Genomic DNA, 25,347 nt, shown 5'->3' with positions numbered 1-25,347 from the left:
ATTTACAGTAAAACCTCTCTGCTCACACGTTCTCAAACATTTGTCCCAAAGGCTGATTGCCTCCATGTTCATTGGTGCAGTCAGTCATGCAAAAGGAAGCCCAACCAAGTACTTAGTACATAGAAATAAACGCAGTATTTAGAAACTTGGCATTTGTGCCAAAACTATCATTTCTTTGGTTGATCTGCAATGATGTTTCTATATTATTTTAGAAATAATATAATATAATAAAAAAAAAAAATACAAAAAGAGTAAAACAAATGATTAATCACCTTTGAAAATTGTTAAATTGATTGACTTTTGATGATAGTACTTCACTAGCTCCTAAAATTGATAAATTGATTCAAAAATCTTTCCTAATGTAGCATAACTTTGCACATGTTTTTAACTTTTGATACTTGATGAAATTTTTGCTATGAAAATTCCTGAAACAGTGTTGTGTCTATTTTACTGATATAGTATTATGTTTTAACATAATTTGCATATATTTCAGATGCTCCATTTGCCATGTTGATTTCTAAAATAGTTATTTTTGACGTAGTACTTAAGTAATTCATCTTTGGCATGTGCTTTATTGATACCTTATGATTATTAATTCTGTCTGATAAAACCTAGGAACCGGATATTGATAAATCATGTAATAAAATGGTTATAGTATAACGGGGTGGGATTATATAAGTTCGCTTCCTCCCACTCCCTTTCAAGCAATATTTATTAATTATGTCTAATTATCCTAAGTTTGATTAGTTACCGTATGAATGTATAACTGATGATTATATTGTTTTTGTGTATTATTTCTATTTGATTGCTTGAAATAAACCATTTCAAATCAAATCAAATCAAAATGTTTAACATAATCTATAGGCAATATTATAGATACACGTTCAAAATATTGTAATATATGTGGTGGAGCTTAGAAAATATGATTTTAAGTTCCTGAATTGACCATCAAATAAAACCTGGGCTTTTTCACAGCTTTTTAGCACCTGGTCACTTATTTAGGCTGTTGTCACGCAATCCAGAGAGTCTGGCTTTCCTGAAACCAAATTAGATTCTAGCTATTTCAGTTTTTTAAACCTTGATATTAAGGATTTTTGCTCTTTTTGTGGTGCTTTGAGAGGGCCTCAGTGGTGAACTGGTACTTTACAAAATTAACTGAAATTAGTCAATAACCATGTTTGCACTCTTACTGTCTTACTGCCACTTATCATGTTTCTTAGAAGAAAATCCAACATATCCGTTGCAGTGAATGAAAATAGAGCTGTGAACAACAATTAGCACCTTCGGTCCAAACTATTGCAACAATTTACCATCTAGGTCACAACCATCAGGAAGATTGCCACTGCAAACATTTCGTCCAGCTGGCAGCTGGCACATTAGCTTTGCTTTGATTGTGGCCATATGGCCAGTGGTGAGCAGATGCCATGACCTCAAATACCTCTGGTTGGATTCAAATTACTGCGCTTCCTTCAAAAGGACAGCGCCTACAAAAACATGATAGTCCTGTAGTGACCATTGCTACCTGCCAAGTGGATGATGACTGTTTATCACGACACATTTGGATGCATGCGGCACAGAAGCACAGCCAAATGCTAACTTTTTCATGAGGGTTTTTTAATTAGCTTCACTGTTTTATAGATCACAGAGAAAAAAATTAAACAGCTTTGAATTTCCGAGACTAAAGTAAGCCATTGAAAAAAAAACAGAGAGAGCAGGCTTTTGTTTAACAGACTGCTCTTAATAAATTCTGGGTTTGTTTTGTTTTCTGGTTTTTGGAAGGAGGAAAAAGGCTGTTTACTTGAAGAAAGGTTTAGCAAGTTGTACTGTAAAGTAAGAGGCAGAAAGTATACCTCTGTCACCTATTAACCCTTGTGCTATCTTAGATGACCCCACCCTTGCATTGATGTGTTCTCCCTACCATGACAAAGGTGGATAAAGGTGGAAAGATTTCATGTAATCCATGGACACCAGTGAAGATCACAAATCATTGAAGAAAAAAGGGTTCAGAGCACTGTCTAGTGGGTCTAGATGACCCAACTCCCAACGTTTAAGTGCCTAGTATAGCACAAGGGTTACAGCTGATTCAGCCACACAGTAGTTAACAAACATGATTATCTTACAGGCCTTCCTTAGCAAACCATATCATTCTTATTGAATTTTAAAGCTGGCGTCATCTGCTTCATGAAAAAAAAAGTGGTCCCTCGCTATATGGCAGTCTTACTGTTCCCAGGATTTATTTTTTTTTATTTTTTTTTCTGTATCCTGATTGGCTGTTAACCTTGTCAATTAATCTCCACGACCTCTTCTACAGAATGCATTCAATTTTACACATTTACATAAATCTTCTAACGCGTCCAGATCTTTGTTTTCATTCTATAAAACCAAACTTATTTTTCTATGGAGGTTTGAACAAGAGAGAAGTAAGTGTACAAATGAGGTATTGACTGGTTTTAAAGCCTTAAAAACATCTATATTCCTACTTAACAGATTTCATATTTCACAGGTTATTTTTAGAATGCAATCAATGAGGGAACACTGTATTTTCAAACCGCTGTTTTGGATGTAGACTTTTAGTGAGTCAGATATCATTTCAATGAAATGGTAAAGGTACCTGCTCTTCAATCAACGCTAACCTATCAAGTGTTTGGTTTTAGAGTAGCATCAGATCAGACCTTTCTTCCCTCTACTCATTTCTGTATTAGTAATGAGGATATCTCAACGAAACATTTGACATTAGAGTTGTAAAGTGCAAACATTTTTCATTTTAGATAAGCAGGTTTGACCCCTGGCTAAGAAGCAAAAAAAGACAAAAGGCCTAATGCTACTTAATCAAAATGATTATGATTTAATTTAAAACTTAATGTCAGAGCAGATGAATCTGTGGATGTCATTTTTTTCAATCAGACAATTTAATGTTTCAGCTTTTCTTTAGAACATTCTCTTTGTACAAAATCTGTTGCTCAGCATTCTCTGACAAACGAAATGAATGACTTGACTGACCCTTACCTCTAGTGAAATGTTGCAACTGAAATGAATGCTAACTTTAACTTTGTTAAACAGTATAATATGTTATGAACTTTGAGTTAATCGGATTTCTGCTTGAGGCTACAAGAAGATTGAGAGCAGAGAATGTAGGCCATTACAAGACGCTGTTAAACAGAACAAAAAAAAAAAAAACGGTGCTTTTATTAGAAAGACTGTCGTAAATCATCATTTGGAAAAGGCCCTATTGAACAGACAAAATGAGGCACAGCTCACAGCAGTTTCAGTGAGACACATCAACACAATTGTGGTTCCAACACTGTATGTTGCATTCAAATAACTGTAAAAAAGAAGAAAGGTTTAGACTCAAAAGACTTTCCATCTTTCTGTAGCACCTGCTGTGACCAAACTGAGGGAGTTCTGATTAAAGCCGGTCTGCCTGCAGTCAGTTAAACCAACAGGCTTCTACTTTATGTAGCACTGCCTAAAGGCACAATGTATATTTGCCTTCTTCTGCTTCTTACCTTGTAAACGACAAATGTGACTTTGGGTCACACAAACGTCACAACCTTCAATAAAAATCAAACAAACACACCTTTATAGAATAGTCAAGCAACATATGGCGCAATACGGACAGATAAAAGAATACCGTGATTAGGGCTGCACGATATGAGGAAAACTCGCGATATGCGATATTGGTGATTAATATTGCGATAACGATATAATTTGCGGTATATAAACAAATATCAAACCAACCAAAAACATAATTTCCATTTCAATGCAACAGTATAAAAATTATGCTCCAAATGACCCTTGTCGACATAGGAGGCAAACATCAAAGGGCTCATCTGATTGATCAACAACGTAAACGGGTCCTTCCGATTGGTAAAATGCATAAAGGGATTTATTTCATTTATTCAATATTTCAACCTGCCATGAGTTTGTTTTAGCACATTTAACCCTTGTGCTCTTAGATGACCCCCCCTTACTTTGACGTGTTCTCCCATGACAAAGGTGGATAAAGGTGGAAAGATTTCATGTAATCCGTGGACACCAGTGAAGATCACAAATCATTGAAGAAAAAAGGTTCAGAGCACTGTCTAGTGGGTCTAGATGACCCCACTCCCAATGTTAAAGTGCCTAGGATAGCACAAGGGTCAAGGTAACCATTTATTGCAAATTTTCGCCGTCTTTTGCGGTATGCACATTGCACAGCTTAATGTCGCGATAACGATAAATTTGCGGTATATTGTGCAGGCCTAACCGTGACTTTAGAAAGTAAGAACAAGAAGGCAAAAAGTAAGCAAAAATGTTTAAACCCTCCCAAAAAAGGACAATAATGTAGAACCTCTACGCACCTTTTACAATGAGGTTGAGGAGCTTTGGCCGTGGGTTCCGCTCACTCTGAATGGAGCAAGTGTACACTCCGTCATCGAATACATCCACTTTTTGTATCTGAAGGCTGTACTCGTGTTTGTCTCGCACGCTGGATACTATGGACACCCGGGGGTCCACGGACCACTTGTCGCTCCCTGCGAAGATGATGCTGGAGCGGTTCAGCCAGGCTCCTTTAGAGATCCCATCCAACAGATAGCACCTGCATGACAAGAAACACTCCCTTCAAAGCCTTGAACACTTTTTTAATCAACAAGTGGAGTTATTTCTTTACTCAATCCATCAATAATTCATTCGCTTTGACAAACATTTTCTAAAATATGAAAGCAGAACAGGTAAAAGACTACCAAATGTGCTGTTCTTGGTGCTTTGATGAAAAGAAAGAGTCATGTCGCTCATCCAAATGCACTCACAAGGAGACATTTTTGCTCATTAGTTGAGTAAAGTTAAGTTTCTTAAACAGATGCAGTCTGAGCTTGAGTAAATGTCTCCCTCCGGAGTAATCGCACTAAGCTCTTGCCAATGGACTCTAGAGGGTATTTATAGTCCCATTATGAATATCCATTGCTAATATATACAATACTACTGTGTTTAGTTTCCTTCATGCTCACCAGTAAACTTAAAAATGTATTTGACCTGACTGATGATCTGTTGGTAAAGCAGCAACACCCTAAAAACTATACTTTTCTGCCTAGATTAATAAATCCCCCATAATAAAGTCTAAGTAACTCTAAAAATGACTATAAAAAATAAAGGCCATTCATTTTTGATTGTACTAATCCCTTTGGAAAATGATAGGGACAAAAATGGATCAACACTTTCATTTGTATTGAAATCAAATCATATTTGTGGAAAATGTAAATGCATCCAGACCAAAGAAATCGCATCACATTCTGTGACAAGTACTGTAATAATGAGTAGGAAAACAGGCGATCAAGTTTGACTCTTTAGCTGTTGTCAGCATGCCGTGCGTCCTGCCAACACCGGCAGTAGAGCCACCAAAGAAATCAGCTTGGCGGGAGCCGCAAAGCTCTTTATCGCCTTTGCCAAGAAAGTGTCTGTCAGGAAGGCAGACGGAGAACAATGCCATTCTAGACGTGCCCCACATCGCTTTTCTCAAAGAATTATGTTAAATAAGTGTCAGACAATGCAGGCTTGATGGTGATTAAACACAAAAAAGCCACAAGAGAAAATTCAGGTTATATGGAAAACCGGTACAAACATGTCAATTATCCTACTGACCACCCATGAACCAGTATTACCAACAAATAGCTTTTTATTTCTCCTTCTTTAATGCTTTTATTAAAGCATTACTTCATCTTGAAGAACAAAACATTGTTAAATACAGTCCATAGGTTGGCATTAAGTTCTAGTGGTTTTAATAATCTCCTGCATCTGTGCAAGCAGCTTTATAATCATTAAAAAATAATATTTTATGCTTTTAAGGGAAGGGAATCAAAGTTTCTCTGATGTGATGGTCCACAATTATTCATTTATAACAGTCTTTTACTTATGAAAGGGTTAAACATGCAAAAAACGTCATTCTCCCGCGTCAATAACATCCAAAAAATGTAGATAGGTCTCAAATATAAAATACATTTCCTGGAATGTTGAGTGATCAGCTTGAATCAACTTTAAATCTGATGCCCTTCATTTTTTCCTAGAAAATGATGAATCTCACAGCAGGGTCAGCGGTTGTTCCTAGAATTGTTTTTATCCTACAATGGGTGGTAGAGGTTTTAGCTTCTGTTCAGAAAGCACCAAACTTTCCTTTTCGATAAAGCTTAAGGTGAAGGATAGCATGGGTGGCCCCGAGCCAAATGTTCTGTTTAGCTGCTAGAAGCTGAGAGTGCCAAGGGTCATTTTAGGAGACACGTGGACAGGCTTTAAAACATTACCATCCATCAAGTTTAGTGTTGAGAGAAGAGGGTGAGGGGAAAGAAGTTATGCCTAATCTTGGCAGAGTTGTTGTGGTTTTAGAGGTATGCACATATCCCATTTCCTCCCTCTTCTTCTTCCTACCCGACCTTCTCCAAATATTGTAAAACCTCTCATAACATCTGTAAACTTAGGGTGAAGTGGGCATTTCCCTCCTTGTCTTTACTGTACATCTTTCTTTCCAGAGTCTGCACTCATAAATGCAAAAAGCATTAATGCAGTGCCGACCATGCATCTTTTATTTTTTGATAAATGATGTTCCAGTGGCCCTGCAACAGACTGGCGACCTGTCCAGGATGTCCCCCGTCTTCGCCTACAAGTAGCTGGGATTGGCTCTGGCGGCCCCGTGACCCCGAAAGGGACAAAACGGATTTAGAAGATGAATGAATGAATGTTCCAGTGTGTTTTGGTCATCTTCTGCTTTTCCTCATGGTTGCAGTATCTTTTGTATCTCTGTATCTTTTTATTTTGACAAACTAAAATGTGAATACATTAATTGTTGTTTATTTGTTTGTTTATACACATATTATTTTACAATTGATTATCTTGCAGGAAATACAAGAAATCTTCCCCTGCACTGTTCAGTATCAGGTTTTTATCTCTGAGTCACACTGGTTGAAGTTTTGTCCCTTAATTTTAGGTCAGTAAAACTGATCGAATCGATTGTTCAAAATGAATCAAAAGACTCGGAATTGTATCACGAATACCACGAATGATGATAGGAATCAAATCATCGTCAAAATGAAGGGTCACAGCTCTATTTGTCTGTCGTTGCTGGACTTACATATTTTCTCTGTCCTATTAAATAAATCTCCCGCTGATTTTATGCTGAACTGCTTTATTCTCTCACAGCTGCCAAAAGCAACTTCTTTTCTGCCCTATAACCAATGATGACATTTTGAGTTGGTCGGCCTTCCTTCTGTTCTCTCCTTATTGCCGTTCCTAGAATGTTTTTTGTTTTGTTTTTTTCCAACGTGACATTTTGTGGTTTTTTTCTTTCTCTGTAATCAGAATTCTGCGATTCTTTTTTATATGATAACAGATGTTCCCGTATTTCTGTCTTTGTTCCCTTTTCTGTTCTTTCAGTTTCCAACTGGTCATGGCAGATGGTCGCCCTCATCCAGTCTGCTGAAGGTTTCTACTGATTCTTCCATTGACAACGTTTTTTTTCTCTCCACTGTTGCCTTTTGCTTCATCATTACACCAAAAACCGTCCAAATCAAACTGTTGATTACTTTTATAGGGTACACTCTAAAAAGAAAGTCGATCCAACTTAATTGAATCACTTCAATTGATAACATGTCATTGAATTAAGTTTATTCAACTTAATTTTTATGTCCATCCAACTCAATTTAATATCTGATCTAACTAAATTTTGTATTTTATTTTTTTTGTTTATACAACTTAAATGAACACATTTATCTAACTTAATATAATACATTTATCCTACTCAATATAATGTACTTCTGCCTTTGGACCTTATTTATATATATTTTTTTCACTATGATTTTATCAATCTTACATACATTTTACATACAGCAATGTCTCGCACTACAAGGCAGGAGCTCACGTGTCGTGAACTCTGTCTTTAATATTAGGACATAAGGTGTCTCTCTGCACAAGGGGGTTGGTCATCATCCTCTCCCACACTCTAACTCATGGTGCAGAAAGAAATAAAGCTAACAGTTTAAATTACTAGTTAAAACAGAGTAAAACAGCTCAACAAAACACATGGACAAAAACTCACACTTAAACCCCAATCTGCCCAGAAAGGCAAAGAAAATGGTATCCCACAATTCCTTCCTCTGCCTTACGTTATCACGTCATGACACATTTGACAGCTTCACACCAAAGTTACACCAACTTCATTAAATTAAGTTGAGTGAAAGTAAAATAAGTATGTCAGACAACTATGTGTTATTCTTAAATTTAATGAACTAAAAAAAACGTTGTTGTTTTTTCACCAAACTAAATAATTAAGTTAAATCAATGTAAAAAAAATTATCTTTCCAACTACTCTTTTTAGAGCGATTAAGATTCATGTTTTGTTTTGCTTTTGCCAAATAATCTGGACTGGATTAGATTATAATCCTAATGATGAATGCCTTTAATGTTTATTTTCTTTAATTGAGCATCTTGAGACAACCTGGCAACAAGCTTGAAGGCTTGTCATTATCATCACAAACCAAACTAAACCAAAGCAGCATCTTTAAGCTCAAACAGCTCAAGTTTCATCAGAAAATACCGAAAACATCCATAACGCGCTTCAAAAATGTCAGTCTGGCTCGGATGTGACGCTGTGTCAGCAATAGAGATTTTCTTGGATGATGATCTTAAACGCCTTTCCGAAAAAGCCTCCACAGCAACAGCCTTCTGTGACACATCAAGTCCAGAAGAAACCAGTGCAACAAAGACCGTCTCTGCAGATACAATGATTCTTGCTGACATCTTTGACAAATGTCTTTCTCCAAAGTTGCAGAAATCTTGTACGTTCATCTACACTGGGAATTGTTTCTGATTTAGAAAAAAAAAAGGAAAGGTTTGGGGGGAAAAAAAGGTGTTTCTGTTTGAGAGGAAGCAGCCACTGAATTATGAGTTACAGGCTGATTTTTTTTTTTGTTTTGTTTTTTAACTCAGATTTTAAGGAGTCTTTACTTTACATTCATTACTTTATCAGGGTCTAAACATTGGAAACATTTTTACTATGTAAAGTCTAATAAATCAGTGTTTTAGGAAAAGGCTTTTTATCTGCCCTCAGTGGATAATGATTATAACCTTTGTGCATTTTGTTGACAGGAACAAAGTGAAACTGAATAATGAAAATCTTTCCCCTTGAAAAGATTCAAAGCAGAGAAAAAAACAAATGCTACACTGTGGACCTTTTTCGTTTTTACTTTGTAAAAAAACCTTCCTCTGCACGTCCAACACATTCCATGATCTACAGCAGAGCTGAGAAGATGTTCTAAGCCTTTCGTTTAAGAGCAGTGACAGGTAAGACTCACTACTGGTCTGCACTTCTCGTTGAAAAGAAAAGAAATCAAACAAATGTCCCTTTGATCCTGTTTATAATCCGTTTGGCCGTGGAGGACAGCAGGACAAATCTGAAGTTTTCAAGCAGACTCAATGATGAAACTCAACTACCATAGCAAACATGGAGAGGACAGAAGAAAAAGAAAGAGGGCCACATATGCTGAAACTTCTGATCACTGTCAAATCAGGCCAGTTTCATTCCTAAAGCTCCATAAACCAAATTAAAACGAAAACAAGGTGCTAAAAATTAAGTTAAACACAAATATTATAATAATCTACATATTTTGCAAATCTAGTCACCCATCATCAATGCTTGTTCTTTAATGCTGTGAGCATATTTATTAAAAGTTGATGTTGAAATATTGAATGTTTCCTCTTTGAAAGTAATACCACAGTTCTTTCCACATTACACAGACAATGGAAAAGACTCTTCATGTCAGTCTCAAGTCTTTTCAACAGAACGACTAGTAATTCAAGTACAGAATTTTTTTTAACTGGATGATCTCAGTTTTAATTCTTTTTATTGATTTCCTTTTTTTTTTTTTTTCATTCATTGTTGAGATGAACACTCAAAGGAATACAAATGAAAACGGCTTACAAATAACTGGGCACGTAAAAGCAGAGAGGTAGAACTCTGAAAGGATGGAACAGACTTAATGGATGAGCATTCTGCACCCGAGTGAATTCCTCGTTATTCATGTGTGAATATGTGCTGCATAATGCGTCCGTATCAAAACGCCGTCCACTGCCGGCATTCTTAAATGTCACATTAAAAACCCAATTTGACAAACATGATTTAACCGCCGCGCCACACCACCCTTTGTTAAACAAATAGTACAGCGTCGCAAAATTTATAATCCAGAATCCAACGCAGTTATTTAATACCACACTGTCGAAAGCACGGCTGTCAGTGAACGCACAATTAAAAGACGACGTCAGAAGTGAATCACAGCGGTACAGATCACTAGAATACTGAGAGGTCAGGACTTCTCCATGCAGTGTAAGCTTTTTTTCATATTAAGCTATTAGCTGCACAGAAGCTCAGAAGATGGATTTCCCTGATAACTGTATCTCATTTAAAGCTCTGCGTGCAATGACTCAGTGTCCTGAAAATACAATTAATGAGACTGTTTCTTTTGTGAAACTGAACAAATAGCATTCTGAGGGCAGAATTTCAATCGCTTCAGTTTGTGGTTTTAGCAACAACATCGGCATGAATGAGCAGCTAGACGAGGGACGCCGCTTCCCCGCACACGCCCAACGTTAGTCCGACCTTAGCTAGGTTTGGAGTTTGGCCTGTCAATGCCCGTGCTCTGTCATTTCACAGTCGCAGGGAAACTGCAGCTCTCACTGCTGTGACTGTCATTTACCAACACTATTCAATTTGCTTCTACTCTCCCTTTCAAATGCATGTTGGTGTTTTCTAAAAGCAAAATACTATTTACCACCTGGAATGCAGACATTCTGAGCCCCGTCAGTAAAAAAAGGAAGCAGACAGAGCGTCTCGCTTGCATATCTCCACTCCACTGCATTCAGATCACTTCATTCACCAGCTCACGTCTTTGTTTCCACACAGTCTTATTTACTGTAACTATCTGAATCATAGGTCATTGATGGGGAGGGACCAATTAAGTCAATACTTCTGTTAAACTTGCAAAAACTGTATGTAGGGGTCCCTTGTTTATCGCGGAAGTTCTACTCTAAACATGACCGGCGATAGGTGAAATCCATGAAGCAGTCATCCTTATTTTTTACAATTATTAGAGATGTTTATGAGCTAAAAACGCCCTCACTACACACTTTTTTTAACATGTTTCCCTTCAGTTTAACTCTCAACGTTCAAACATTCATAGAACAATTAGTCCAGTATTAAAGAATAAAACCAAAGATCTGCTTGCGATTGAATATTTATTAGCAAACGGAACTCATTCTGTGCAGGAGACAGCACAGAGGAGGTTGACTGACAATGGTCTACAGCCAATCAGGACACAGAACACAATCAACTGAAAACAAAAAAGAAAATCCACAAAACAATGAAATCACAGAGAGATTACTGTACAAAGTGTTCCCTTGTTTACCGTAGGGGGACCCTTCCAAAAATAACCTGTGATAGGGGAAATCTGCAAAGTAGAATTACCCATTGGTGTAGTAGGTAAGAGTCAGTATGATTTGGAACAAATGTATATGTTACACATTTTTTTAAGGAAAAATTCATTTAGTTCAATCAGAAGTTACTGAATAATTTAGCCAGAATATGTGATCACCTTTCTCATCTTTGTCCCTCATATACAGCCCACAGTTGTCACTAAAATGACACACAACAAGCACGCAGAAGCAGCACAGTTCTAAACACAGCAGCCTGTTCACTCAGTGGAATTGGAGAGGCTTTTGGAGAGTAATGAAACAGAAAACTAAAGAATGGCCATGCATAAAATCTCAGAGGTGCAATGATTTAACATTCCCAGATATGGATTTTTTCCACTTTGAAATCTAAAAGAAAAAAAAGATAAAGTGTGAACAAAAAGTGAATCGTTAGACTAACACCCCCAACAGCTGCTCCATCTGCCTCAAATACCACCACAAAGTGAAAGGTTAGCAGCTTGTTCTGGTGCATAAAATTCTACCTTTAGGCTTGGTTTGTTTCAAATATTAAAGAACAACATCTTGAAATTCTTAGCAGAAATATCATGATTCATATTTTAGTAAAAAAAAAGGTGCTGCCCTAACTGGAAAATGACATGGGGTCTCCTTTTAAAACTCAGTTTGGTGAAGAAATCCTCTTCGTTTGAAGTGTTTAAACATTTTTGTCACACCACTCACAGAGACACTGAGTTAGAAGACCTGATAGGTGTGTGTTTTGTATGACTTCACTGCAGCTTGAAAATAGACAAAGAGCACAGTCGACAGGTTACACAGTCGAACTGTCGCTGACGGAACAGTGTCAGCTCAGCTGTGGGCGGATGATGCTTTTGTCATGGGGAAAATAATATGGCAGCGGGGCTCAGGTGAGGCGGCAGGAAGAAGATGAGGAGAAGGTAATGGCTCTGCAGGTGTAAACTGTGAACAATACAGCTACAGTCTATGCTTCTGAACTTTATTACCTCCGTTTGAACTACAAACCTGATATTGATAGATCTTTAAACTTCAATAACATTGAACATTGGAAAAAAACAAACCAGAAAAACCGAAAAAAACGAAAATTGTTTAACATACCGGAAGTGCAACATCATAAAATATGATCATATGACACAAAAATAATCCAAAACACTGATTACAGCTGTGTAATGTGTGAAGGAAGAGTAAGGGGTAAGAAGAGAGTAGCACATGTCAGGAAAGGACTAGCTTTAAATAATATAAATGCATTCATCTCATCCACTCATCTCTTTAAAATCCATAGAGTGGACATGTAAAAAAGCAAAATAGCTTTAAATCTACTTGAGATTTATAATAGACTGTGCCAAAATAAAAAACTGTAAATGCTTCACTTCATCATGTATTTGAAACCCTGAGCAGGGTTTTCAACATGCTAAACCTTTGAATTAAGTAGTTTTGTTTCTCCTAAATCATGCTTTACAGTCAAATCTAGCTTTTAGTTTCATACATTTTTAATGATTGTTGTCTTTTATAGCTCTTAAAGGAAAAGGATTGTCAGTAAAACCACAGATAAAATGATACAACAACTTGGAATCGTTCTCTTGAATATTGCCTCCCGGTCACTTCCTGTTGGAAAATGATTGACAGGTATAAGCAGACAAAGTTAGGAGTTCAGGAATGTCCTTCACAAATATAGCAAACTCAACTGTTAGATTCAAAGGAGCCCAAATACGACCCACAATGATTGTTGTCGTCATTCCTTGAGTGGTTCTTTCTTTTTTTTTTTTTTTCCAAAGGATGCCTTTTCCTGTCAATGAGTACATTGTGTTGTTTTCTAACACTCATCTATGATTTTATTCAGTTTCTCCTTTTTAGTACCCCCCTAAGCAATGAATGAATGAACTTCATCTCCTTATTAGACTGTACCTCAAACCCACAATGAGCACTTCTTGTGTCTTGCGATTCCAGCACATACTATTCAAGAATGTTATTAATGCCGTCGCACGAAGAGGCGGGCAGATCACCACAGAAACAGACTTCCCCTGCAAGTGTTTGCACTCTCTGATGAATGCATCACTTATGAGCTTGGGTTGAGTAACTGGAATTTGTCATTTACCATGAATAAGCGTCTATGTCCTTTCTGTTCAAAGCAGGATGGGGGGGGGGGGGGGGGGGGGGGGATTGCGTGCAGTATACGTGTAGAAGAAAAGTATGTTAATATAATGGATAAATTCTTTTCAATAAGCATTGAAGCTCCAAAGACTAAACTGGGTTTTGTGGTTAACAAACCCCAGACAGTAAGTCTATCCGTCTATGATTACATTCGATTTTGGCCTTTGAAGGCTATAATTTTTATTCATTACATTTTTAATCAAAAGCACAAAAACAAAACAAAGAAAATAAGAAAAAGAAAGAAAAAACAGCACAACAGGAATAACAGGAACAATTTTCCCTCATTGACTAAAGCAATACATTGTTTTAATAATAATAATTAATAATTTCAGAACATTTTGCCATAACACTCATAACATTATCTTTTATTATTTGGTAGAAAAGCATTACGTGACAGTCACATTTAGCCTCGAATGACATGATATATTACTTTTAGCATCTAATTTGGATTTAATATTGGCACTAAAGTACAAGAAGTACTAAGTGGGTTTGGGGTTTAAAAGCAAACAGTGACATTTTAGTAGAATGTGACCCACCAAATACACTTTTAAAAAGCCTTTCTGTGACCATGTGGGAAGTTGAAACTTTAAAAGATGTCAAAGACCCGTATTGGTTCACTGTGTTTTGTTAGGATTACTTTTGGGAAAAAGGAAGGTGTTTTTTTTTTGGCATCTGCTTCCTCAAATCTACTCGTATTCTGAGGTAGACTATGTCTTCTATGTTCTTCTGTCACTGTGTCTGGGCTGCCAGGGGGTACCCTGAACAGCTCAGCAGGGACATCTGCTTCCCAGAGCCATCTGTGCCTACATCTTCCTAATCCCTTCTCTCTGTCAACCTCCCTTTCCCTCCTTTCTTAACTCTTGTTATCTCGCTTTGTGTTTACTCTGTCAAACGTTGGCATATTTGCAGATCTACAGTGGCAGCAAAAATTAAAGACAAAAGTGGAGGAATCGAAAATGAAGCAAAGCTTAAACATGTGTTACGTAGAAATCCCCCTCCCCCTTTTAGACGTCCACATTTTCAAATAGAAAGAAAAAGTCCAAAAAGAATCTTACAAAGTTTTTGTAGGAAAAGATCATTGATAGTGTAGAAAAAAAAAAAAAAACTGAAGTATTAGGCTTTAGCCAGAATAAGAGAAATCTAACTAAAACATATATATTGCGCTGAACTTTATTTATGGTTTGGCACCCACTGACATGGACCCATAGAAATGATCTTAAAAAGCTGAGTTTCCCCAAATATCAGTTGTTCCATCTCATTACTAATTGGAAATTATTTTGATAATGATTAAAGAAGGGATTAACAATAACAGGAATTATGTCAATCCTAATACTTAACATAGTATAATAAAACTAAAACTAAAATTGCTAATTGTTTATTTGTGTTGCTTGCCATTGTGGTCTAATGCCAGACACATTACTGTGAGTTATCTGGGGTCATAATACTAACAGGCCCACAAGACATGTGATAAGTTGAGTTTTTCAAATGTTATTATAACATTAAACTCCTTAAACGATTGTTTAAATAAAATAAAAAGTATAATGATACTGTTGCTCCTCCAAAAAAGATGTTTGCTCTTTTGAAAACCAAATGAAACCATTCAGCTTAACTCAGCCAATCATGACTGCTAAATTCACTAGGACCAAATAAAATAAAAAAATTACCAAATCCTTTTCCTTTTTGTCACTTGTCAGTGGAACAGGTAACAAACACAGATCCATGTACAATGGAATGTAAGATGTTTTATGGTTTTTCACACTTGGTAAAACAAATCAGTATATATTTTTTCCATGAGTAGATTTTGCACTATTCTAAAAACAGTATTCGTGTTTATTAATAAGATTAACTGGTTTATTTTATGACTTGTTGAGCTTTTCAGAGATGCTCCTGTTAGATTAAACCAACAATTACAGTTGTTAATGTTTGATATCAAAAACGGATGAATTGGAATCAGAATCAGAAGTACTTCAATGGCGTGCATTGATAGCAACAACCTGAAGATGTTAATTAGACATCTCAACTGTACTTTATAATGCTTTGATGGTAATACCAGCTAAATATATTACAGGAAATGTATGTGCCTTTTCCTAACTTGACAAAAGCATGTTCCTTAATAGCGAATAGACTCCAGCAGCTGAAACAGAGAAACACAGCTGTAAGTCTTGTTTTTATGAACTGTTCCCACTGATGTTTGTCAGCACTTATGAGCCTGTGTACGAAAGTGGTTCCTATTATCCATTTGTGCGTCATTGGGTATTCTGCTAACGTTCAACCACACACTCACTGCCCAAGTGACAGGCCAGGCCAGGCAATGTGCCAAAGAGATCAGAGAAAGAGGAGTCAGAGAGATAGGTCAAGGCTGGAAATGGGGTGTAAAGCTCCCGACTGCTCCTTAGGCTGCAACCACTGGGGTTTACAAATGGTTATATGGTGCCCAATAACAGGGTATAAGCATACATCCTAGCTAAAGTTCGCAAAAAATTTTTTGTGAAGATTGCAAGAGTTTTCTGAAATGAATTTTTACTAAGCACAACTCCTATAGGGATTCTTCGTCGAGGACATAAAAGGTATGATGAGAAATGATCGGATAAGCAAAGTTCCATTCTATTGATTTCCCTGCTTTCTCTTTATTATTTTTATAAAAGCCTTTTCAAATAAATTGTTAGCTGGCATTTCAATGGACACCAGATGGTTTCCATTAAAAGATGGTTTCCATAAACAGATTTCGACCATGCATTTATGCGATTTGACCATCACTAAATGCTTCAGTTAATGGACTTTATGATTGTACTTAATGGTGCAGTATGCTTTTTGGCTGGCAATGAAATAGAAAATAATTTCATTAAGAGCACATTTACTTTGGGAATTATTTTTTTATATGCACAATCAAAGCCAACATGTCAATTAGTGATTCTATTTACTCAGTAGCCACCAGATTTTGGCGTGAGCTTTGCCACAACTATAATTATGTCATTCAAATGGAAAAGAAGAAAGATATCTTCAGGTCATGTTGACCATATCTTACAAGAAAGTGCTACATAGGAATTGGCCTCCATTATATTCCTCCTAGGGGCCTGATTAAGTCAGATTTTTAATAAAGTCTGCAAAATGTAAAAAATTGCATGTGCTCTGATTAGAATTTGCAGGTGACCAACAAAGCAGAAAAGGTGAGTGCTCTCCACTTTTTATGGCATCTGTGAAACAATGACAGCAGCCGTTTGTGCGTAAAGTTGTGCAAGCTTGCACCTGTCATTCAGATGTGCAACATACAGACAAAACAGCTGCCCCAGTCTTGCTTTAAAGTCATTAAATAGTTGAATATTTAATGTACTTGCATCTACTTTTTTGCAGTTTCTGCCAGAAATGCCTTTACAGCACATTTGAATTGTTTTTCCAATTTAACAAACACGATTTAAAATAAGTTGGCACACATTTTTATCATCTCATATATATTTGAAACATTAAGTTTGAGGAGAAATAATCGACAAGACTTGTACAAAAGTGGTCCACAGATTCTGTTTGTCCAAGCATCGATGCATCCAGTCCTGACCGTTTGAGTGTTTCCTAGTATGAATACAAGCTGCACTTAGTCACGGATGTAAAAAAGTAGAAGAAATCGGAGAGTGTGGTAAACTGAGCTGCTCCTTTGATTTTGACTGTTCTTACAAACACGCAGCCTTTCAATTCTACGAGTTGTGTTCTGTCAGGTTGTCAATAATCCAGTCAGATGTGGAGGCATCCACCTGCATTTGCTGGAGCTTCTTGAACAGCAGAAAAGTCTGGAAGAGGTTCAAAGCACTGGAGAAATCAAAGAACATAATCTTTACAGTGCTTCATTCAGATGAAAGTAGACTCTCAGAAGAGTGGTGGTGATGACATCTTCATCTCCAGCACCTCAGCAGTGAGCAAACTACACCTGGCCTGCATCCACCTTTTCAGTTAAGTCTCCTCAGCTGCTGCTTCATCTGATTTCTGGTGACAGATGAGAGTTGCAGGGGAGATGAGGATTCAACTGTATCAACATCCATGACTGATATAGAAGATAGGGAATGACAGGCGAGCTGTGCTGTAAGAATCTGTGTGGTTGAGGACAGAAAAAAAGAATGCTGAGCTATGTCCTGAGCTAAAAGTATTCAAATTTGTGTTTAGTTTAATTTCCTGGTAGACCTCTTTGCTGTCTGTAAGCCTTTTTTTTTGTTCTTTGTAAATTCTGTACACCTCTTTGTTTCTCTTTGTGTACCCATTAAGAGCCACAAGCTCTCCTCTCTTCTCCCCAATTTCCCTCTGCTGGAAAAACAGAGCCCTTACACCAGGGGTCGGGAACCTATGGCTCGCGAGCCATATATGGCTCTTTTGATGGTCACATGTGGCTCGCAGACAAATCTTTAATTCAAATTTTTTTATCTTCATTAGACCAGTCCTTCTCGTGCGCGATGCGATGGCAGAGGCGCGCAGTAGTAGCGGTGCTTAGAGAGACAAATCTGCGCCAGCACTAGTATAAGTTTAAAATTGTCTATTAATTCACAGAGTTTGTACCACCCGGAAACCTGTGAATTGCCGTGCCTAAAACTGCGCGCTCCCGTCTCTGAGAAAGAGCGCGCAGATGCGGGGACGGGATGTGTGAGGGAGAAAGCAGAGGGTGGGGCTGAGGTGTTGTGGGGACAGGCAGCAGGTGAATCGCGCAGGGATGGTAAAAACGTAAAACCCGCTGCCCGTCACTCACTGCAGCGTGTGAGTGTGTGTTTGGCTCCAGGTCCGCATGTGAGCAGTCTGTCTCACATCTACAAAACATTCATACCAACCTAAGATCACGTTTAAAGTCTCAACGCCTGCATGAAGCAGAAACTCACCAAGTAAACCAGACTAGACCATCAGCAAAACTACCACGAGAAATACACATCATTTATTAGAAACAGCATAACAATGTTATTAAAAAGAATCCACAGACTTATTGTACTTTAAAAATGTTGAAATTACATCAAATGCACACATTCACTTGTATTTTAGTTTTAAACATATTGTCGCGGACTGAGTTGGATGGCTGTTGGGCCGCGTTAAAAGTTCTGGAGTTCATGGAACGCATCGATCAAGCAGAGATCTGATTGGCCCTCAGTTCTGTCGCTCAGCCTGTTGTTAGGTAGTTTGGACCAATGGGGTTCAGCTATGGGCCGAATAAGGGAAAGGGGAGGGCTGCAGCGGGAGCAGGTGAATATAAAGTTGGGAGAAGCGCTCTCGTCTCGGCGAGAGAGATTCAGGAGTTGCTGAATTAATTGTTCGGCGTTTGTTGCGGTCTGCAGTAACCCGAATAAAGAACCTTAAAAGAGGTTAAGTCTCCGTGCCTCAGTGTGGGAACGGGACACTACATTATTGTATGGCTCTTTCGAAATTACATTTCAAAATATGTGGCGTTTATGGCTCTCTTGGCCAAAAAGGTTCCCGACCCCTGCCTTACACTCTCCGACTTGGGTCGCCATGGTAACATTTAAAACATGCCTTAAAAAAGATAAAGATGCCCCACAAAAATTAAGTGCATGAAAATTTTAACTAACCATAACCCTAAATCAATGATAGAACTGAGCTTGTTTCTCTGCAAAGAGACAGTCTCATCTGAGGGTAATAATAGCAGATAATGACAGCAGAAACGTCAGTTGTCTCAATGTCTTTGGCTTCATCCTTAATACGCCAAATCTCCATGTTAGCCAACAGAGAGACCTGAACCATCTTTTAAAAACAGCCTCTCATAGAAGTATTTGGCAAATGTCTTTTGCGGAGGCCAAGACCAATTCGTCACCAACAGTTAAAGGCTTTCTAGCCTTGGCAATACAATTAGCCACCTATTATGATGCTCTCAGTGCATTCACATTTATTTAGGAGTGGCTCACAGTAATTTTTTTCCGCTTGTCTTTCTGCTTGCTCCAGTAGCATGCTTGGTTTTCAAGAGGCATAGCAGTTTTGAAGGCTTCACAGACTAATTAGAGGAGCACTTCCTGAGTATTATGCAGAAAGGTCTTGGTGTGTGGGAATCACCTGTCTCCATAAAACCACATTTTGAGGAAGTCTCCAGGTATTACCTGCTAAAAGCTTTTTTCTTGAAAGTTTTAGGTTTTTCTGTGTACTCACTGGGCCTTTTCCCGTGCCTAAATAAACTGTCCAAAGACCTGTCTGTTTCTTTGTCCTTTTGCTAACTTCTTTCCTAAAACCTGGGCCCTTAAAGGACCAAGGTGTAACTAAAAGACTATTGTAATATTTATAAATTAAATAATACTTAAAATAAAGATTGTTAGGACTCAAATAATAAAAAAACAAAACAGAAAATGAATAATTTCTTGTGCAGCCCAGCACCATTCGATCCACATACCAGCACTGGTTTGTCGCCTGGGGGTAGAGCTCATTGCAGATTGACTCACGCGAGTGTTGTTCAGGTGTTCCATCTTGTCCCTGGTGTTCCTAAACAACTCTTTGGTCTCGGCCATTGTGGAAAGGTTGCAGTCTGACTATTTAAGGGTGTGAACAGGGTCTTCCATGCAGATAAGCAGTTCTAATCCTACGTTCACACCGGGCATGTGTCATGCATTTAAAAACGCGTTAAACGCTGGTTTTTGAACATCCATTTAGTATAAAGTGTTCACACTACCCTGTGGCTACCCGATAATAGCACATGTACTTACATCAGGCTTGGTGCAAAATGTTGAAGCAAATCTTGTGAGTATTTTTCTAGGCTGTTTCTTTCGCAGCTCTATTCCGATACATGAAAGACTTTTGTTAAATTCTTTATCATGGTCAATTTTCACTTCCATGAATTAAAACAGACTACTAAATCTGAGCACCTGATTATTCAAAGTTTAACTGGTTTGACTTTTAATGTTGTTTTGAATGGTGAGCCATAAAATTGACCTCATAACTTGTGTAGTGACAAAAGCAAAAAGTGGAAGCCAGAAACGCTAATATACGTATGTTTACATACGTATATTAGCGTGAACGTAGCATAACAGGAACTATTGGAGGACAAAATACATTATTTAAGAAGTAGTCAACAGGTCTTGAGAGACTTAATTTCTGCTTGTTTGTCAGAGCTAAATACTTATTTTCTGCACCACTGTTTATAAATTCTTGCTGTGTGAATGTGTGTGTGCATGGATGAATGAGACTGCGACTGTAAAGCGCTTTGGGCCTTAGAAGGTAGAAAAGTGCTATATAACAATACGCCATTTACCTTTTACCAAAAATTAATTATTTACTAGATATTTTCCCCACATCGTGTCTCTCACAGTTAAACTGTACATGAACATTAGAAAACTCCTCTTTTAAAGCAGGAAACTTGCAAATCAATTACTGCAAATATTGGTTTATCCCATTGTATAGAGCAGTGTTTTTCAACCAGTGTGCCGTGGCACACTAGTGTGCTGTGGGAGATGGTCAAGTGTGCCGTGGAGAAATTGCCCTCTAACTGATCTAAAAACATTTCCCATTTCCAGGAAATCAGCTCTTTGTTCATCCAAACAGGCCCTGATAAAACACTGAGGAGTTAGGAATATAAAAGATCATAAAATTATTTTTTCTTTGCGTTTATTTGATTCTATTAAAGACATTTTGATAAGAATGACGGTACCGCGAGTTAGCTGCAACTAAAGCTGTTTGCGGAAAAGTCCTGCCCCTTTAACTGTCTCCGCCAATCATTCTTGAAGGCTTAATCACATGTCATCAGTCTGACCAATCAGAAGTGTTTAAAGTCTTAACTTCCTTGTTCCAACTTAGGTCAAAAAGTCGCTCAGTTCTAAAAAAAATACCAGCCAAAGCTCGTCTTTAGCGGTGTAGCTTTCCACAGAATCCGGTATCAGACCGTGGAATTAGTGAACAAAACAATGAAGCTCAGAGACGCTGCCCTCTTTCTGCCCTTTTGCGGCAGTTTTCACACTACATCTCCCATGATGCATTGGGTTAAAGTGACAGAGCCTCAGCGTCCTTGTTAAACGTCTTGAAACCACAATGAACACACAGTTTGTAAATTGTCTAACTTAACTTTTATGTCATCTTTTAGAAAAATCAGCTGCAACTTCCTGCTTTTTCTGCCACAATTATCACAAAAATGCACGTGAGATTGCGGGGTGGGGGGGCTGTAGATCAAAACAGACCATGAGTTTCTGTTTTTTTTTGTTTGGATGCTGGTGTGCCGCGGGATTTTTGTCAAGGTTAAAGTGTGCCGTGCCTCAAAAAAGGTTGAAAAACACTGGTATAGAGGATGATCAGAGGACATCAATCACCACTTTTTAAAATTAACAAGTTCAATGCTATTTTCTTAGGTGTGGTTCACAAACAGCTTAATCATTTGGGAATGTTAGCAGGTTGGAGGCATTACTGATGCCTCCTGATAGTGAAGGCGGTGAACTGAATTGAGTTTGTGGTCTGGAAACATTTTTGTTTTTTGCAACTTCATCAAAACTTCACCAAAGATTGTACATTTAAGAATTATTCAGATAAATAAATACGGGTAGTCTTTTTGAATTGATGTAGAGATCTAAAGTAAAAAAAAAAAATGTTGCCAAGAGCAAATGTCATATGAAACCAGATCATATTTTTCCACTTGACTTGGTAAATTCTTTAAATTCACGTTGTTATAAACAATAGCACTTATAATGGGTTGTTTGTTACTGCTTTACTAAAGGACTCAATTCACTCTTTTTTGATGTACTCTGTCCATAGCACTAATGGACAATCCTTTAATGTCTGCAGAAATTGGAAGTCCTGCATAGTTCTGATAGGTGAAACCACATTTATCATTGTGACATAGGGAAATAAGCAATTGCCGCTGCACTTAAATGGTTTCACTCATCTGCAAATATTGTAATAAATACACTGAGCAAAGGAGAGCTCCCTCTGGGTATAGTCATATTTTACAGGGCCTATTTGTGCCTGCCTGCTACTTTTGGGACTGGTCTTTTCCAGACTGCCTTACTGTATTACAAACATACATCAAGTAGACATCTCTATACTTCTTAGACGTCTAAAAATAAGCCAGATGTACATCATGGAGTGCTAAAACAGACAACTAAAAGTAAAAAAAACTTCATGCTAACAGTAAACCAAAGTGTCAATGGGGAGAGGTTAAACCCTGTTGCTGGGAACACAAAGTAACACATGGGCTATGTCCGAATTCCCACCCTAATCCCTATCTACTAAAAACCTATACAGTGTGGTACTATGTAGTGCCCTGGATTTTAAAAGCAATTCGGACACCATGCTCACTACTTGTTTTTTTTTTAATTAACCTGCAGATATGACGCCATTGATTTCACAAAGTTAAAATCGCATTCATATGAGCGTTTTGTGACAATCATTTATGAGTCCGCTGACTTCTGAAGATAAAAACGTTGAATGTTTATTAAAAAAAATACATTTCAATACATTTTTTTGGCAAAAATTGTTTTGACGAAATGCATTGTGGTCTATATAAGTCAATCTAGTGTGCACCAACGCAAACTGGTTTTTGGCAGAGACTTCTGGGAGGTTTCTAGGCGACTCGGTTTAGGAATTGTAGATTCGGACAGCACTACAAAATGGAGAAACGCACTATATAGTGCATAGTGAAGGAATTCGGACACAACCATGCTCTTCGAACAACCTTAACTTTGATCGTTTATGCAATTTCCATACTTCCAACGGATTTCATTTTACTACTGTGAAGTGTCGCATATCTGCGAAGAGCTGCTTTGCTCCATGTCAGAACCAGTTGGTTTACGTTAAACTGCATAGGAACTTAACACTGTAAAGTGTTGCATATCAGCGCAAAGAACGCTTTTGGAATTACGTAAGCTTTTCATTACGTAAGTAGTTAAAATAATTTAAGGCTTTTGCTCCATTCTTAATGCGCGAATAACAAATAGCTAGCAAAAGAACTCCATATTTTAAATGATTTAACAATAAAATGTAAACGATATTAATATCTCACAAATATTATTTTTAAATCATTGGCATTAAGAACTATTTTAATATCTTAACTTTTCAAGTTACTGCCAAGCTAAGTAGTGAGAGAAAAACAGTTTAGTAGAAACATTTTAGAAAAATATGCCGGAATTAAAATCATTCAAAAGTAAGGATTTCCATCAGTAGCCACAAAATCACATCTCACAAGCTAATGCAGTATCTCCTGATTACTACTACAGTGTTCATCTTCACCTTTTTAAAAGATAAAAAAGACAAATCAAACTATTTGTTTTGCAAACCCTGTCCAATCAATTTGATTGAGCAATAAAAAAGAAAAGGCAGTAGAACAACCTTTTTAATCAACACCTGATTGAAACAAACAAAAGCCAAAAAAGCTAAAGAATATTCAATAAATAAACATGTTACGACCCTGTGACAGACTGGAAACCTGTCCAGGGTGTCCTCTGCCTTCGCCCACAAGTGGCCGGGATAGGCTCCGGCAGCCCCGTGACCCCGAAAGGGATGAAACAGTTTCATAATGATATCTAAGCTCATTAAATGATAGTTTTATGGATTTTTTTTTTTTAAACCAACAATGTGCCTGCAGTAATCGAGGCCAGCAGGAAGATGCATGTCTAAGTGAACAGGTTCATTAAGCTTGTGTAAATTCTGCATTTTTCAGGACGTTAAAATAATGGCATAACTAAAAACACCCAGCTGAGAATCCATCTCATCCCTTCCTTGGGCGTTATTCTGCCCTACCAGCTCTTGCTGCTCATTACCAACATGCACACATTCACATAAACCGATGGCAAGTGAGCACACACACAAACACATACTCTCTGGGGTTTGGGGGGATGGAGAGGATTTTGCACTTAATACAGCAAACTTACCGCATCACAACACTGACGGCGAAAATCAACACTAAACTGACTTTGTTATTTTGACTCATTACTTTTCAGCAAGTGCTAAACTGAATCACCGTACATAGGTTCAAATAAAACAAAGGCATTTTCAGGAGTGCTCCAAGAGTGAGCCACATTAAAATAGTTTAAGCAAGCAATGTCAGATAAGCTTTTAATTAGATGCTTAAATAAGTGTAGAAATTCATAGCTCTAGAAAGTATTAGACAGCCACTACAAAATAATTACTGTCTCTTTCGTTAACAGGTTTGTTTTTAAATAAAGGGGTTTTAATTTGTTCTATTCTATAAACCACATGGAATATTAATCCAAAATGTAAATTTAAAATGTAACTCTATATCCTCTATATACCTTCTTAATCCTGGACATGGTCACAGGGATGCTGGAGCCTATATCCTATCCACTGTAGGGGGAACGGGGGAACATCCCAAACAGTTCCCCAGTTTATCGCAGGGCCACACCAAGACAGACAAACACACACCCACATTCACACCTCCAATTCAGAACCACCAATTAACCTTGAAGCATGTTTTTTTTTTTTTTTTTTTTTCGACTGTGGGAGGAAGCTGGGGTGTTCAGAGAAAACCCACATATGCACAAGCAGAACATAAAAACTCCACACACAGAATCCACAGAATCCTTGAACCAGAACCTTCTTACAGTGCTGTCAGAGTGCAAAGTACTTCTGCTTCTTGAAGTCAAAATTGATCCTGTAAAATCATTTACTGGCAAACAATAGATGATCAAAATCAAATTAAAATGAAAACAACTACGTCGGTTTAAAACAAAAGAACGTGAATGCTTTGAATTGGAAGATGCTCATGAAGGACAGAAGATTGTGGCTTACGAACTTCTTTAGCTTTCCATGTAACCATTAAGAATTTGTTTGGAA

The 25,347-nt window shown here is 37.6% G+C and overlaps 1 protein-coding gene across 3 annotated transcripts in view; it reads right to left on the bottom strand.

Annotated features, from left to right (window-relative positions):
- The window catches only part of negr1 (neuronal growth regulator 1), a 165,088-nt gene that overhangs the window by 106,373 nt on the left and 33,368 nt on the right, over nucleotides 1-25,347 (bottom strand). For all 3 annotated transcript variants that reach the window (XM_023954180.1, XM_023954181.1, XM_023954182.1), the window contains exon 2: nucleotides 4,341-4,579. In XM_023954180.1, the coding sequence (XP_023809948.1) occupies nucleotides 4,341-4,579 (239 nt within the window). The remainder of the gene's footprint in view (nucleotides 1-4,340; nucleotides 4,580-25,347) is intronic.

This window comes from Oryzias latipes, chromosome 4 (genome assembly GCF_002234675.1).
Source record: "Oryzias latipes chromosome 4, ASM223467v1".
Lineage (NCBI taxonomy): Eukaryota > Metazoa > Chordata > Actinopteri > Beloniformes > Adrianichthyidae > Oryzias > Oryzias latipes.
Note: the sequence above shows the minus strand (reverse complement) of the source record. Positions and strands in the feature narration are given on the sequence as shown.